We start from the raw sequence: 15,079 nt of genomic DNA, 5'->3' as shown, positions 1-15,079 counted from the left end.
AATATGGAGAGAGCGTAGAGAGGCAGAACGACAGGTGCCCGTCGAGTTTGCAAGCAGAGACAGTGGGTGAGGCGGCGGTGTTGGTGCTGGTGGAGGCCCGCTACTGCCGGCAGACTCGAACCACATCGGACGCGACCCGCCACTGGGCTTTCGTGTGCGTGCTTGGCGAGTTGGTTTTCTGTCTTGCTCGACGCTGGCGCGGCAGTTCTTCGCCGGAACCGCACGATAGCAGCATATGCATCAACGTACAGCACCTGCAGGGCGCACACGAAGCCCCGCGATTACCGTAGATGCACATCGGCACAAAATGTACGCTTGTTACGGAGCGAGTAGACAGAGGGAGGGCCTATTAACGCCACACCTCACACAGCGAGCAACGCGCGCGTGAAGACACAAACCACCCCAAACACAAGGCGGGCGATGCCGCACATCAGCCACGCAAGTCGAGAGAGACACACGCAGACACAGACAGACAGACGTCCATGCGTGCGTGCTACGAGTGCCGAGTAGCGCATGCGCGAACTTCACACGACTTGCCGGTAGGTCACGTAGAGGCCCGCTGACATGCTCTTACGCTCAATGCGGACTACCTGGCCACGCTTCAGTCCGTAGTAGCGAGCTACAGGGTCGGTGGACAGGATGCGAGGAAGCTGATTCAGCTCCAGTGCATGAGCTTGCAGCACGTCTGTGAGCTCCTCTTCCGACAGCGGCGAGTGCTTCGGCACTAGCTCGTGATGGGTGATGTTCACAGAGAGCTCATCCTCCTCGAACAGCTCGAAGCGCAGGTCCTGCTCACTACGGTTGTACGTGTCCATCGTTTTGCGCACGATCGGGTTCGGCTTCGATGGTGTGACGAACACGACCCGCTGATAGCCTTCATTAAGCGCATCCTCAGCGATCTTCTTTACCACCTCCGACGAGAGGTGGTTTGGTGGGCAGAAGTATACGACCGCCTTGAGCGTGTTGCCCTCGCCCACCTCACGCTCACATGCCAGGGTCATCTTGTCCCGCCGAATCACCTGCTTGCGACGGGGCGGGGCATCGTTAGGGCCACCGCCGACCGCCGCGCCGCCGTCCTCCGTCACCTCCACCTCCTCGACGTAACGCTCAATGAACTCGCCGAGGGAGCTAGGAACCACATGCTGTGCCACCTTGTACTTCCGATCCGACATCATCTCCGCTGACGTCTGCAGAATGCGGAAGCACTTGTGGAACTCCAGCTTCTCTTGTCCGATGGCTGGCATGGTGAGTGGGAGCGACTCGTGCTGAGAGGAAGGAAACAAAAGAGAGAAAGGGGTAAGAAACTCGCTACTGCCGAGTATTAGGGAGGCGCTTACCCGGAAAGTCAAGATCCGCCTTCGTCGCTCGCACACACAGCCGCGGCTTGCCTATGATATATATATATGTATTCTTGTTTCGATGAGGTGTGGTGGGGGGGGTGGGGGAGGCGAAGGCGACTCCGAAGCGTGGTCGCTGAGAACTGAGTGGAGGCAGCAGAGGCCAACGGACAGCTTCTTCAAAACTCCGCCGCAGGGCACGGGAGGAATTGCAGTCGCTCCTGTGTCTGATGCCGAAGGAATGAGCGCGTGCGTCCGTGTACTGCGCTCGCGGTTCTCAGCGTTTGCCCACATGCGTTTATGGTGTGCGTGCGTGCGCGAAGGATTGGGATGGAGGGGGGGTGGCGAGTGAAAACCCACGGCGCCGATGACGGCCCACCGACAAGGCGGTCGCACAGGAGAGGGAGAGATGGGACACCATGTAGGTGAGCGGTCACAGCAACGCGCAAATATGGGACAGACGCATGCAAGCACTTCGGTTAGTGTGTCGGTGGTGGTTCTTCTCTTCTTCCTCACGCGTGTAAGAGGACGGGTGTGGAGACAGGAGGTGAGGTGAGCGAGACGGAAGAGCGCGTAAGGGTAGGCGGCTGCCGTGACGAGCACCGGTGCCGGCCACTCGACCGACTGTGACATACACACACACACAAAGAGAGAGAGGTAGAGTTGCGCTCGTACGGAAGAAGTGTTCCTGATTTCTTGATCCGGTGCAGTACGCTCACATGGAAAAAGAAACGCGCGCACATACGCACAACATCCGAAGCATCACTGGGGCATGTGGCGGCGAGCGGATGGAAGAGACACACAACCGGCACGAGTAGCGATATATGCGAGCCAAACGCTGAGGGGTGGCGTGGGCGCGGGCAACGAGGGGAGGGAGGCGAGCGTGCATGGAGAATGATCAACAGGAGCACCGAGCATGCGGCTGCATCACTGCTTTCTTCCCCGCTACCACTTGTGCCTTTTTGCTGCCCTGTTGTACATGCTGACTATCGCCTACGAGACGTACGCTCGCGTGCGGCTGGACGCACTGCCATCGCGGTCTGTCCCCTATGCAGACCCTGGCAAGGACTCAGCACCACCTGCATCGATCGAAGAAGTGCGGATCGTGTCCAGCGGCTTCATAGTACACAACAGCACCGCGTTCGTGTTAATCGGAACTACGCGCGACACCCGCGCAGCCGCACCGAGACTGCTCACGGGCGTGCGGGCAGATGCCGGCGCTGCCCTTGCCACTGGCACTCTCGCGGAGCTTTGAGTAGCGGGCTGCAGTCCCCGCTGCTGCTGCGGGGCACCTCTCGCTGCACCTGACATCCGTGCGGAGAGGGGCCCTGCCCTTCGTGGGGGCGGCTGTACCTGCTGCTGCGCTGCCAGTGGCTGATCTGGCTGCGCCGTCGCGCCGTCGCGGCGAAGAGCCGGAAGACGAAGACGATACGTTGTAGGGATGCCGCGGCTGGTCATCGCCGTTACGAACAATGTGCACTCTTCACTTCCCTTTCGGTACTGCTGAAGCTGCTGCGCCATGGCGTGCTCGAAGTCGCTTCGACAGAGAAGCGCCTGCCCATTCATCGTGCGCAGCGTGTCGCCGGGCTGCACGTTGGCTCGCGCAGCCACAGAGCCGCGCCGCACCTGCACCACCGTGAGATTGTCGAGGCGCAGGCCCAGGTCCCACTCCAACAGCATCGCCGACCCCTCGACTGCTTCCTTGTGGTTCTCGTGGTCGACGTGGTCCTCGCCAACAGCGAAGCCACGAGCAACGTCGTCAGCAGCTGCAGCGGCCTTGAACGCCACTCCGTCCAGATGCAGGCGAGGGACGCTATGAGCTACCAAGAGCGCCTCGATCCCCCTCGGCTCAGCGACTTGCGCGGTCTGCGGTTTGAGCAGCTGATACACCGTGTGCGCCGGCGGAACTCGACTTCCCGCCGTCGCCACGGCCGCCGTGTTCTCGTCAGGCTGTGGAGCCTGCGGCACCACTTCGCGTGTGCTCCTTGCGGTCAGGGCCTGCTCGGCAGACGAAAATGGCGCCGTCGGCTTGGTGGAGGCGGCGCCGGGCTGAGCGGGTGCCACGGCCGCGTTGACAGCACCAGGTGGCACCTTGGCGCCTGCAGCTGCCGGTGTCTCCAGGACTGGGGAGGCAGAGTGAGACGTCGTCATGGGGAAGGGAGAGACAGGCAGAGCCAGCTCTGCGGCTGGAGCGGCAGAGGTCACCGTTGCACTTGGCAACGTGGGTAGAGTGAGAAAGGAGCGACACTTCTCGACGTCCTCCACGGAGAGTGGTGGTGGCCTGCTCGGCGTGACAACAGCGGGGGTGTTGTCCTCCTTGGAGATGGTGATGATGGTGCTGCTCTTCGCTTTCTCCGGCTCGCTCGCCTGTGCCGGCGGTTTCGGAGAAGCTACCGCGTGAGATGGGGAGGCGGGCATCGATACCGCGCGTGATGCTGCAGCTGCTGCGGTCACCTTGGCGTTTGGATAAGCAACGGGTGTCGGGAGGCGCGCCGTGCGGCGGTGAGGAATATCGCTTGTCTTGTCTACAAGGGCACAGCCGGTTGGGTGGCGGTGGCGCCCGGCCTCGGAGGTCACGCCTGGCCCCACTTGCCCACGTGCGCGGCTGGGGGAGAGCGAGAGGCGGGGAATGTACACCGTGACGGTGGCCGGAATGACGGCGTCGGCGTCCAACTCCGCCAGCGCGGGGTTCCACTGACGCAGCACCTGAACCGACACTCCGTGGAGAAGGGTGAATTGGTTCAATGTTGCCGGCTCCTGCGAGCTCTTTGGTATGGCGCGCCGCGCAGTCGCCTTCGAGGACCGAGAGTCGGCGGCGTTGGCGTTACCTGTTGCGGGGATACCGACGCGAGGTGTGCCAGCTGGTGAGTGCACCCGCCGCTGCTTCTGACCTCTTGAAGAGTGTATGTGGGAACCGACCGTTGGCTGAGGAACAGCAACGCGGGGTTCGGCCTCGCCTGACGCGTTCGACATGGCGCTGTCCGTCCGATTAAACGAAGGTAGCGGGGCACCTCGCTGCTGCTGTGAAGAGGCCACTTTCCGCGACGCCGCCGCTGCACTGTCTGCTGCGCAGAGCACCGTCGCCGCAGTAGACGGAAACGTTGACGGTGCCTTCTCTGCCTGCGCCAGCTGTGATGCCATGGGCAAGCGTGCCGTTGACAGGTCGTCTTCCCTGCTCGACTTGGGCACCGATGCCGCCTTTCCTTTCTCTGCATTGCCGCTCATGTCGAGCGCCAACGAGCTGCCCGTGTCTGACGCCAAGTCGAGCTCTGACTTATCCGGCAGGATGAGATGAACGACGACAGACTCAGCGGTGCTGCTGGCGCGCTTCGCCGCAGGCACTACCGCGAGATCGTCGTCGAGGTGGAGCGCGGCACAGGCGTTGGTGTAGAAGGCACGCACAGAGGGGTACAGGCAGTTTTTCAGAGCTGTGTCAATCTCTGGCGCCGAGAGCGGCTCCGCGCCCGGGTAGAGCTCCCCATTGTCCCACATAAAGTCCACGACAAGGCTGCCAAAGGAGAAGCGCACCTCCTGGCACGCCTCGCGGGCCTCGGACGGCAGCACGCCAAGAGCGACGCCCGTGTCTTGGACGAAGGCGGACTTTAGATCGCTCTTCTCCGGCACAGGCGAGAGCAGTAGACGTGCCCATCGCGCACCAGGAATACGCACTGTGTGCGGATGACGCGATGCCGACACCGATGTGGCTCCTTCCCGGAGGTGAGTGCTGTTCTCGACGCTGACGAGGGCACACGGGGCGACGGAAGCGGACGCTTCACGCCCTGTCTCGCCCAAGCCTCCACTGTCTTCACCAACGGCGGCTCTCAGGTTCGGCGTGAAGACGCAGGACGTTGCTGCCGAGCCGCCCACCACCGACATTGTGCGCGAGTATGTTGCGATCAGCAGTGGTGGTGTGCGCGCGGCAGCCGCCGAGTCGACCGCGGCGGCTTCGGCAGCGTTCAGATCACTCGAGAGACTCAAGGAGCGCTGTCCAACCCTACCGTCGCTTGCGCTCTTTTCCTCCCCGTCTCCCCCTGTGCCATCGCCGCCGTTCGAATACGTGTCACTGTACCGCGGCGTGTCGCTGTCCGGCGTCGCTATGCTGTCTTCGACGGCGTCGAGCTCCTTGGCCTGATGCGCCTTGAAGAACTCTTCATACAGCCCCGTCATGTGCGGGTACGAGCAGAGATTGAGTCGTGTGTTGATCTCGGACTCCGCCATCGAGCACAGATGCTCTAGCCCTATGCGGATGTACAGGTCCGTGCCTACCACGGTGAAGTATACCTCGTGCACGTCCTCGCCGCGCAGCGCCGGGGACGCTTCGCCATATTTGAACAGGTCCACCACATCCGCACGGAAGGCGGACTCCATCTTAGCTTGATGGCCCTCGATAATAACGCCCCAGAGTTCGCCCGGGAGCCGTTGCATGTGGTACGTTCTCACACGCATGTTGGGGTCCACCCAAGCGGGGTCTGGAGTAGGCGGTAGCCGCTGATCGCCAGACGAGGAGGCGAGGCTGGTAGCAAGCTGCTGCGGGTCGTGCCGGCGCGGTGACCGCGGGGGCAGCCCGACGGGCGGCGGCAGCGCGCGGGCTATGCCTCCCCGGCTGCCGACGCTGCTGTTCCCATTACGGGACGGGGGTGGCGCGCCGTCGCCCAACTGCAACGCCGAAGAGTCGAGGAAGCCGCCGGTGGTGGCCGTGCTGCGCGTTGAGGCAGTGACGGAGTCGTCAGGCGCTCGGTCTCTGCATCTGTCAAGGAACGGCACCGTTTTCTGCCGCACCTCGAACACCGTGGGCATGATGGGGGCTGCGTTCATCCACTCCGCCTCCATCAACGGTAGCGACGCCGCTGCTGCTGAAGAGGACGAGAAGTGCTGCGCACTCGTCAGCGATGGGCGCTGGTGCCCCAGCGAGGCAGATTGCACAGTGCTGCCACCTTCGCTCAGCAGCGACTGTGAAGAGAGGACGGCGCGATTTCCGCTGTCGCTGATGTTGCAACTGTGCTTACCGTTGTCAGCGCAGCTGAGCTGCACCACAGGGTTTGACAGCAGGTTACTGCCGAAAGGAGAGGACTGTTTCGGGATTGCCGTGGGCGCTAGCGCACACTCGGAGATAGAGGAGTCCTGGTCCTCGGAATCAGGGGGCTCGCCAATGACGAAGCGGACGCGCGGCGAGGACGGCTTCGGCGCCGAAGCGACGAAAGACGACGCCGACGAAAGCGGGTCTGCCTGCTGCGACCGCGCCAGAATAGATGCTGATGGGTAGGCGCCGGTGGGCGACGTGGGGGTTGTGTCGGCCAGGCGTACTGTCGGTGCGGCTTCGCTGTCGCCGTCATGGTCCTCTTGATTGGCTGCCGCCCATGAGCTGGTGAGAAGGTTCGCCTGGTCGAAAGAGGGACTGCGTCGCACGTATGGCGCCGTGTGGGTGGAGCTGCGCGGCGTCTCCAATGATGAGTTCACTCCACCACCATCGCCGCTGCTGGTGCTGTGCGCGCAACCAGTGGAGTCGCGGCGGCCTTCGTGATCGGTGCCGCCACCGTTATAGCCGAGACGTTGCCCGTGCGAGCGTGTCAGCGTGCGATGCACACGTGGCGAGTGCGAAAACAGCGTAGGCCTATCCGCCTCCTCGACCTCGTCGCCGCCCCAGCTCATCGTGCCCATGGGTAGCTCGTCCGGGTAGGCGGCGCGTAGAAGCCGCTCCATGTCCTCAAGATTGTACAGCGTCACACGAATGAGCTGCTTCATGAGAAGCGGTCCGTCATTGTCGTCCGGCGAGGCTAGCGACGACACGCGAGACAGGTGTGACGGCAAGAGATGCTGCTGTTGCTGCTGCACCTTCACGAGCCCACGTATCATGTGTGCATTCTCCATGACGTCGCCGAGCTTTCGCGTGATGAGGCCATGGACGGCTTCATGACGCTCTGCCGCCGTGGTGGAACTGCCCAAGCTGTCAGACGTGCCCAAGGACTCGCTGTCACTCCGTCGCGAGGACTGACGGGGCAGCATAGCGACCCTGCGCAACATACTCCGCACAGATGCGCACGCGCCCAACAAACGCGGCACATTTTCCTGAATGTGCTGTCGGGTGATGGCGAGGTCTATCGCTGCAGAGTTGGTGAGAGATGACGAGGACGCGGATGCCGACGCCGTGTTGCATCCGCGCTCCTTGTCCTCAATGTCTTGCATGGAAGACACGTACATCTCTAACGTGTCGTGCAGCACCTTCAGGACGTCTGCCGCGTCGCTGTACACATCGGCACTGTGGTTGTCCATCTCTGTCGTGCCTGTGAGCCTTTCCTTACTAAACCCCCTTCGCGTTATGGCTTTTTGTGGCCCTTCCTCCTGAGGATGCTGCTGTGTCACCGTAGTCCTCGGTGCGAGCGTGTGTGTGTGTGTGGGTGGTGGGGGCCGGCGGTGGCTAAGAGAGGGGTGGGGTCGGGAAGCTGAGACCTCTTCACGACTGTCGCCGAATACAAACGCAATCAAGAAGGGAGGTATTGACGCAGCGAGCTGCCGCACCTGACCTTTGCAGAGCCGAAACAACGAGAGGCGATCACCGCAGCACAAGCAGTCAATGCGCGTGTGTCTGACGACCGTGGGGATTGCTTACATGCACCCACATACATCAAACGCGATACGCTGCCGCCTGCGTTGGTGCGCCACGTCGCTGTACCTTCTCGGCTGCACCCCCTCCCGCTTTCTTCTCTTGTCGTCGTTCGCTTATACACCGAGTCTTCCGCCGTTTGAGCACCTCTGCCTTTCGCGTTGTGTCGCACCACCGGCGGCGAACACGCCAAGCAGCGCCAGCTCAGGGGTATATGCACACACGGAGAGAGAGAAGGGGGGCTTCTTGGTGGTGGAAGCTACCGTAGTGCGACACGGCGAGCACAGCGCCTGAGTGCGCGATCAGCAGACACACGTACCGAAAAAGCAAGGCACCGGCAACGTGCACAATACAGTCGGAGATGCCAGGCCGAAAGACCGACGAAGATGATCGGAGAAACACGGCGAGATAAGAGCAGGCAGTCGTGACTGCGGGGAGGTGAGGAGGACCAGCAAAGATGAGTTGAGAAGCGCCTCACCCACTGCGGGGCAAGCAGGTGCAGAGGACGCTCAAAAAAAAAAACACACACTCACACACACACACACACACGAGCCGCGAAGGAGGTAAAGGGGAGTCCCTGCAGTCGAGCGCGGCGACCACCGTGCTGCCTCGCTGTGATCTGATCAAAGACGATCTTCTCTGTCGCCCTCCTTTCCTTTCTCTGCTGTACTCGATCAGTTCAAGTACGTTGTGTTGTGTTGTTGCGGTTGTTGGTGTGTGTGTGTGTGCACAGCACACTTTTGAAGCGAGAAACCCAGCGCTGGCAGCGGAGGATAAAGTGACGATTTTACGTGGATAATACTCGTCGATGATGCTGAGTCCGGAAGCGGAGGCGGAGGCAGAGAGAGGGGGGAAGGTGTAGCACATGATGCAGCCGAAAAGAAACACAAGCAGCGGAAGCCAGAGCGGGCAGCACGACAGGCACGGCATGGCAATGCAGCGCGCGCAAACTTTGCTCTCACGACCCCGAGCATGCTCGCCCTTTCGCTCCCGCGCGATGTCCGTCTGCGGAGGGGGTTCGGTGAGCGAAACCGGCTGGACGGCAGGCGGTGTGCCACCGTGCTGCTGCTCCACCGAGCCTCATCTCTCCCGCAGACCTCCGCACCACTCTGAAGATCTGCTCTCTCTGTGTGCGCGCTCACCTCTGTTTCTCTTGCCTCGGCCTTTCCCTGCGTAGATGCCCGCGTGCTCGGGGCTGAATCATACACGCCCACATGCACGGAAGCCACCACACACACATACACACACAAAAAAGGCAGTGCCGGGACGTTCACCACGTCTCCAATCGCGCGGAAAGCGTCTCACTTGTCTGCACCCGGCTGAGCTGCTGTGGCGCCACATAGCACGGCCACACACATGCGCACCTAGGCGGCACGCCGTTCCCTCTCATGCCGTGCTCTCCTCCTCGCTGTACTTGAGCTCGCTCCAGGCGATGACGTGGAGCTCGGCCTGCTTGCGCCGCACGAGCGCCCACACATCGTCGGGGGTCACATCGGCGTCTTTCTTGTACTGCTGCGCTTCCCACTCGAGCTCGCCGCTCTTCCGTTTGTGCTGGCGGCTGGCCTTGTGCGCCTCTGCGGCGTGCGAGTCCGAAAACTGAATGTTGCACACGGGACAGTAAAAGGAGCAGCGATCGGTTGACATGGGCGAGGACGACGCCCCCGCGCTGCTCGACATGGCGCGAAGGTAAGCTTGTAAACGGCGGAGGCTGGCGCGCAAAAAAAAAACGCACACACAAAGATGTGCCAGTAAGCACCCTGATAATTTGCGGGGGTCGGACTGAATACGGCAACTCGATGATGCAGCTCTTCCTCGCGGATCGTCGACGGCGCTGGGTCAGCACGTGCACGCAGATAAAGGAGAGGGCATGTCGGGTGAGTTGGTGCGCGTTTAGGTGCACAGCGGAGAGTGGGAGGCGCAGGCAAGGGAGGGGAGGAGGGGGTTCGCAAGATAATGTAGCCGGAAGGGTGTTGAGGTGAGAACGAGGTGAGCGTGGGGAGGGCGTGGGATGCCACGCGGATGACGCTTGACAACGTTTCTCTGCAAGGCAGCTAATGAGGGGCGGTGGTGGCGGCCGAGAAGATCGTTACGAGAGACGACAAGCAGCGATAATGCGGAGTGCCGTGTTGCACACACATACGCATGTTGCGCTGTTCGCCGTCTGCCTCGCCTCTTTCCAGCTCGGAGTTATCCCTTCGTTACGTCGCCGCGGCGACGCGGTTTTGCGCCGTGTTTGCCCGCTTGCCACTAACGATCGCAGCAACACACAGAGAAGGGGGCGGGGGCAGAGGCGTCGACACAGTCCCGCTCCGCGAGAGAGGGCGTGCCTGAGCCACATGAGGCGTGAACACCGAAGAGAAGGACATGGGAAAACCAGGCATGCGCATGCGCACTGTCGCACGCGCGAGCGTGTCACGCGCACGCCCACGCAGGCGAGTGCACGCGGAAAGAATGGGCGACTGTGGCGATGTGGTCCAATCCGTGTGGGGCGACATCTTCGCCTTTACACGAGCGACCGCGGCCTGCGGGCAGGTCCAGTATAGAAATCGAGTCCGACGGTCGTCGCCGCCTCTTCCTTCGCCTCTGCAACTGCAGCACCGCTGCTGCGTCCGGTCAACAGTGACGGCGATGGCACGGTGTACAGCGGGGGCTCCACAAACGCTGAGACAGCAGTCGGCAAGGGAAAGAGATCATCGTACACCGTCGGCGCGGTGAATCCGCGGCGGACAGGAAAGTCCCGGTACGCCCACCGCTCCTCCTCTTGCAACCGACTCTTCAGGGTCGGGGCGATGACGCGCTGGTGACGTACAGTCAATCGCTGACGCGCCTCCGAGGGAGAGCGCAGTTGTCGAGGTTCTGCTTCACTCCTTAATGGTCGGCGTTGCAACGGAGACGCGGAGCCGGTGCGCTGCTGCTGCTGCTGCACTTCAGCTCGAAGAGGCCGAATGTGGCTGCACCCTTCTCCCTTGCCGCTCGCGATGGGGGCAAAAAACGTCTGACCGGGAGGCGCAGAAGTGGCGCACGCATGCATCCACAGCACTGCTGCCCAGAGTGCCTCTGCCACAGCGCGCGAGAAACTGGGGAGCATGTCGACGCCATCCATGAGCGTGGCCCACAGCGTGTAAATAGAGGTGCTTGACAGGAGGCCGCAACACGCGGCTGTTCCACCAGAGGCGTCGCAGTGATGACGGCACTGAGGCTGACGCACGTCGTGCATGCCGTCGTCGGTGCACATGAGAAGCGGCAGGGTCTCCGGTGGCAGCTGCAGGAGCGTCTCCAACGAGACGGGTGCGCGGATACCCGTGGCTGCCTTGTATGAGGCTTGGGTGCTGCGCAGAGCATCGCGAAGCTTGGCGAGTATACTCAGCATGCACTGCTGCCGAGAGTGGAGCTGCAGCGGTAGATGGCGCTCCGTCTCTTGCGACGGTCGCTGCTGTCGCCGCTGTCGCCGCGGTAGCGCTGCGCCGGCTGTCGCGTCGTCCCATTGAGGCGTGCGCGTCCCCTCTTGCGATGCGAGCAGAGAGTCGAGAAGAGCAACACAGTCGTCCATCGTTGGCCTGGACGAGTTGACACGGGGCTGTTGAGGTCGACGTGCGTCGGCCGTCGGCTGCGACCCTTTGCAGTGCACCGTTGCCCACTCTACTTCGGTCAGTCGCTCATCGAGGTCTGCCAGCTGCTGCCAGAAGGAAGACAGCGGCAGCTCTGGCGTGCTGCGGCGTGTGTCGTTTTCGCGTTGTCGCGAAAACGCGCCGGTCTGCGCAGAGGCTTGTATGTGTCTCAAAGAGAACGCTGTTGACGACAGAGATTCTGCACAGGACGCGGCGCGACACGATTGCTTCGCCACCGTGTCACCGTCGTTCTCGCTGTGGCTGCTCGATGCGGCAGCCAGGCACTCCAGCTGTGAGTCTGGCTCTAAGCGAACAGGCCGCCACTCCGAACGCGGACATGACGTCGACATCGCGAAGTAGGAGCGAGTTAGAAGAGCAGTGATGTCGTGCCTTGCCTCCAGCTCCGCGATGTGTACAGCCTGGCGGCCCAGCCGTTCCTCCGTCGCCAGCATCCATGTCGGCACGGCGATGGGAGGTGGGCTACAAGACGCGGCTGGGTGCAGGAAGGATAACAGGTGTGGTGCAGACATCCACTTCTTCTATGATGTGTGCGCAGGTGTATCTGCGACGGTTCATGTGCGTGTGTCTGCTGTGTGACTCGGTGAAGGGGGTAAGAGTGGGGAGAGGGAGGAAGGGAGGGTAGATGATGAGGGGTAGAGGGCGAGGCCATTGGAGAGCCGGTGAGACGGGGGAACAGCAGTGAGGCACGGGAGGGGGGGAGGGGCTAAGTGGAGACGAAGGTGGTGGGGGGAGCAGGAAGCGTCGCTTCTCACTCGTTGCAGCATGCGCGCAGAGATGCTTGTTTGGGAGAGACTGCATGGCCGCCCCTCATGCAAATTACAGCTCTTGTACCCCTGCGTCTCCCTTTCTCGGCGCACCTCACTTACTCTTGCATGAGGTCATCACACCTTCCAAAGACACGCTTAAGCGGACGTGGGTATGTGCGCGCGGCCACGACGACCGCCCGCCAAACTCTACGCTCCTTGCAAGCGCCTCTGTACGCTGCGTTTTTTTTTCCCCTGCACCTCTCGTGTTGCTCCCTCGCCCGCTTGGCCACCACCTCGCCACTGCGTCGTCGTCATTCCACACTTCCGCCTGCTGACTTAGCTCATGCATGCTTCATTAAAAACAAAGACGAAGTCTTGACGTGACACTGCCCGCTTTACCAATGTGCGTACCATGAGCTGGGCCTGCGCGTCCTGTGTGCCTGTGCGCGTCAGCGCAGCTCAAGAACGAGCCAGCACCACCCGAGAGGACGACTTCCTTACGCACACGCACACGCACACGCACACATACACACGCACAGACAGATCCTGTTGTGGATGAGATGTGGTCTCTTATCTCTCGTTTTTAAAGTAATCAAGACATTCCATACAAAATAGAAAACGGCCCGAAGAGACAAACGAGGGGATGGGTGCGTGCGACTGTGCGCATTTCCCGTGTAGGCGTGCGCGTCTGTACGCGTTCACACACCTCCTGCGTTCTTGTCCACCACTACACAGGGAGAAAAGCCGCAGGGCGGAGGGCAGAGAGCGAGGCTGGTGTATAAGACAGTCTCCATCACCCTCCTACCCGCCCCGCCACCAAACGCACGCACACAGAGACACCCCCTCCTTCCCGCACACAGCACGCCGCACTTTCCAACACGGTAAGAAGCACAATACACACACAAAAACGAACACCAGAAGACGGGGCGGCAAGAACCCGATACACTTGTCGCCGTTACAAGATACCAACAAGGGCACGACACCAACAAGGAACACGAGCGGAAACCTACATACACACACACACACACACGCACACACATCGCACCGCGCACGCATTAGAGGCGAAACGAAGAGTGAAGAATCTGTGAATTAAACAAGAGGGGAAGTAGACCCCCCCCGCACACATACGAAAAAAAAGCGATGCACGCACGCGCGCATGAAAGAAAAAGGTGTGGTTACGGTGGTGGTGGCGGCGTGCATGCTGAAGGGCCGGGAGGAGGGAGGCTAACCTAATAGACACGTAGTTCTCTCAGTTCCTTTGCTTCCAGCGTCACAGCGTCACCATCTCTTCCCGTTACCTCCGCCTCCCTCCCCTTTCCTCCAGACACACCCTCATGCACTCAGCCATGTGCACTCTACTTCTTCTTCTTGCCAGTCACCGGCTTCGCGCCGATGCGCTTGCCTTCAATGTTCACCTTCGTGTCGAGGCCCATTGTCTCCACCACGGCGCCCCAGCCGACAGTGATCTTGCCCTCACGGATGGTGAACTTCAGACCCTTTTCAATGGGCATCGGGTACGCCAGCGTCAGGATCAGCTCGCGGTTATCGCCCGGCATGCAGACGAGCTTGCTCTCGAACTCCTTCATCGCTGCCTCTTTCTTCTTGTCCTCCTCGGGGCCGCGGCCGAATTTCTTGTTGAGCTCTTCGCGGTGCTTCTCCGCCTCCGGGAAGCTCATGTCCGCCGTCACGTCAGCACAATGGAAGAAGAGCTGCGGGCGGTAGTGAGGACTAAAGCCAGTGTGGCGGCCGCCCTCATCCTTCGTCAGCACGTACACCTGCGCCTTCACCTTGTTGTACAGGTTCGTGCTACCCGTCGCCGCCATCACCATGCCGCGTTCCACGTTGCCCTTGGATAGACTGGTCGTGTCGCCGGTGCCGACAATGCTGACGCCGACGGAGTCACCAGGCATGCACTCGCTCAGCGTCTTGTGGTACATCTCGATGCCCGTCACCCTCACCGTCGACTTCTTGGAGCTGAAGCCGGCCAGCTCGGCGTCTGTGTTGAGCTTCAGAACGCCCTGATCGACGCGGCCGGTCACGACAACGCTCTTCTTGTCCTTGCCGATCTCGTAAACGTGCTCGATGGCCATAAGGAAAGGCTTGTCTGTGTTGCGCGGCGGGTCAGGGATCCACTCGTCACACTTCCGCACCAGTTCGAGAATGTTCTCCTCGTACTTCGCATCGCCCTCGACGGCTTTGAGGGCTGAGCCGCGCACGATTGGCGTCTCCTCCGCCGGAAACTTGTATTTCTCCAGCTGCTCGCGCAGCTCCATGTCCACCAGGTCGCACGTGTCCTCGTCCGTCATGTCCACCTTGTTGATGAACCCTACGAGCGCCGGAAGCCCGATCTGCGAGCAGATCAGGAGGTGCTCGCGTGTCTGCGGCATGACGCCGTCGGTGGCCGCCACCACAATGATGCCACCGTCCATCTGCGCAGCTCCGGTGATCATGTTCTTCACAAAGTCCATGTGACCGGGGCAGTCGATGTGTCCGTAGTGGCGTTTCTCCGACTCGTACTCGACGTGCGTGGCATTGATGGTGATTTTGCGGCTCTTCTCCTCCGGGGACTTGTCGATGGCGAAGTAGTCCAGCGCCTGCGCCTGACCGCGCTTCGCGAGAACCGTCGTGATGGCCGACGTCAGCGTCGTCTTGCCGTGGTCGACGTGACCGATGGTGCCGATGATGAGATGCGGCTTACCGCGAACAAACGCCTCCTTCGCCTTGGGGGCAAGGCGATGCACACACGAGCGAAACATACCTGCCGGT

The 15,079-nt window shown here is 61.5% G+C and overlaps 5 protein-coding genes across 5 annotated transcripts; all 5 read right to left on the bottom strand.

The window, feature by feature from the left end:
• Positions 1-524: 524 nt before the first annotated feature.
• Positions 525-1,244, bottom strand: LINJ_18_0780 (putative DNA-directed RNA polymerases II; the record flags this gene model as incomplete). The annotated part of the gene is made up of 1 exon (XM_001464856.1): positions 525-1,244. One exon carries the CDS (start codon positions 1,242-1,244, stop codon positions 525-527), a length of 720 nt encoding a protein of 239 aa, XP_001464893.1.
• Positions 1,245-2,384: 1,140 nt separating this feature from the next.
• Positions 2,385-7,607, bottom strand: LINJ_18_0770 (conserved hypothetical protein; the record flags this gene model as incomplete). The annotated part of the gene is made up of 1 exon (XM_001464855.1): positions 2,385-7,607. One exon carries the CDS (start codon positions 7,605-7,607, stop codon positions 2,385-2,387), a length of 5,223 nt encoding a protein of 1,740 aa, XP_001464892.1.
• Positions 7,608-9,324: 1,717 nt separating this feature from the next.
• On the bottom strand, positions 9,325-9,615 carry LINJ_18_0760 (conserved hypothetical protein; the record flags this gene model as incomplete). The annotated part of the gene is made up of 1 exon (XM_001464854.1): positions 9,325-9,615. The coding sequence occupies one exon, from the start codon at positions 9,613-9,615 to the stop codon at positions 9,325-9,327; it is 291 nt and encodes a 96-aa protein (XP_001464891.1).
• Positions 9,616-10,441: 826 nt separating this feature from the next.
• Positions 10,442-12,076, bottom strand: LINJ_18_0750 (hypothetical protein, unknown function; the record flags this gene model as incomplete). The annotated part of the gene is made up of 1 exon (XM_001464853.1): positions 10,442-12,076. One exon carries the CDS (start codon positions 12,074-12,076, stop codon positions 10,442-10,444), a length of 1,635 nt encoding a protein of 544 aa, XP_001464890.1.
• Positions 12,077-13,668: 1,592 nt separating this feature from the next.
• On the bottom strand, positions 13,669-15,069 carry LINJ_18_0740 (putative elongation factor Tu; the record flags this gene model as incomplete). Its single annotated transcript, XM_003392356.1, has 1 exon — positions 13,669-15,069. One exon carries the CDS (start codon positions 15,067-15,069, stop codon positions 13,669-13,671), a length of 1,401 nt encoding a protein of 466 aa, XP_003392404.1.
• Positions 15,070-15,079: the final 10 nt, after the last annotated feature.

Source organism: Leishmania infantum, chromosome 18 (assembly GCF_000002875.2).
Source record: "Leishmania infantum JPCM5 genome chromosome 18".
In the NCBI taxonomy this organism is placed as follows: Eukaryota; Euglenozoa; class Kinetoplastea; order Trypanosomatida; family Trypanosomatidae; genus Leishmania; species Leishmania infantum.
Note: the sequence above shows the minus strand (reverse complement) of the source record. Positions and strands in the feature narration are given on the sequence as shown.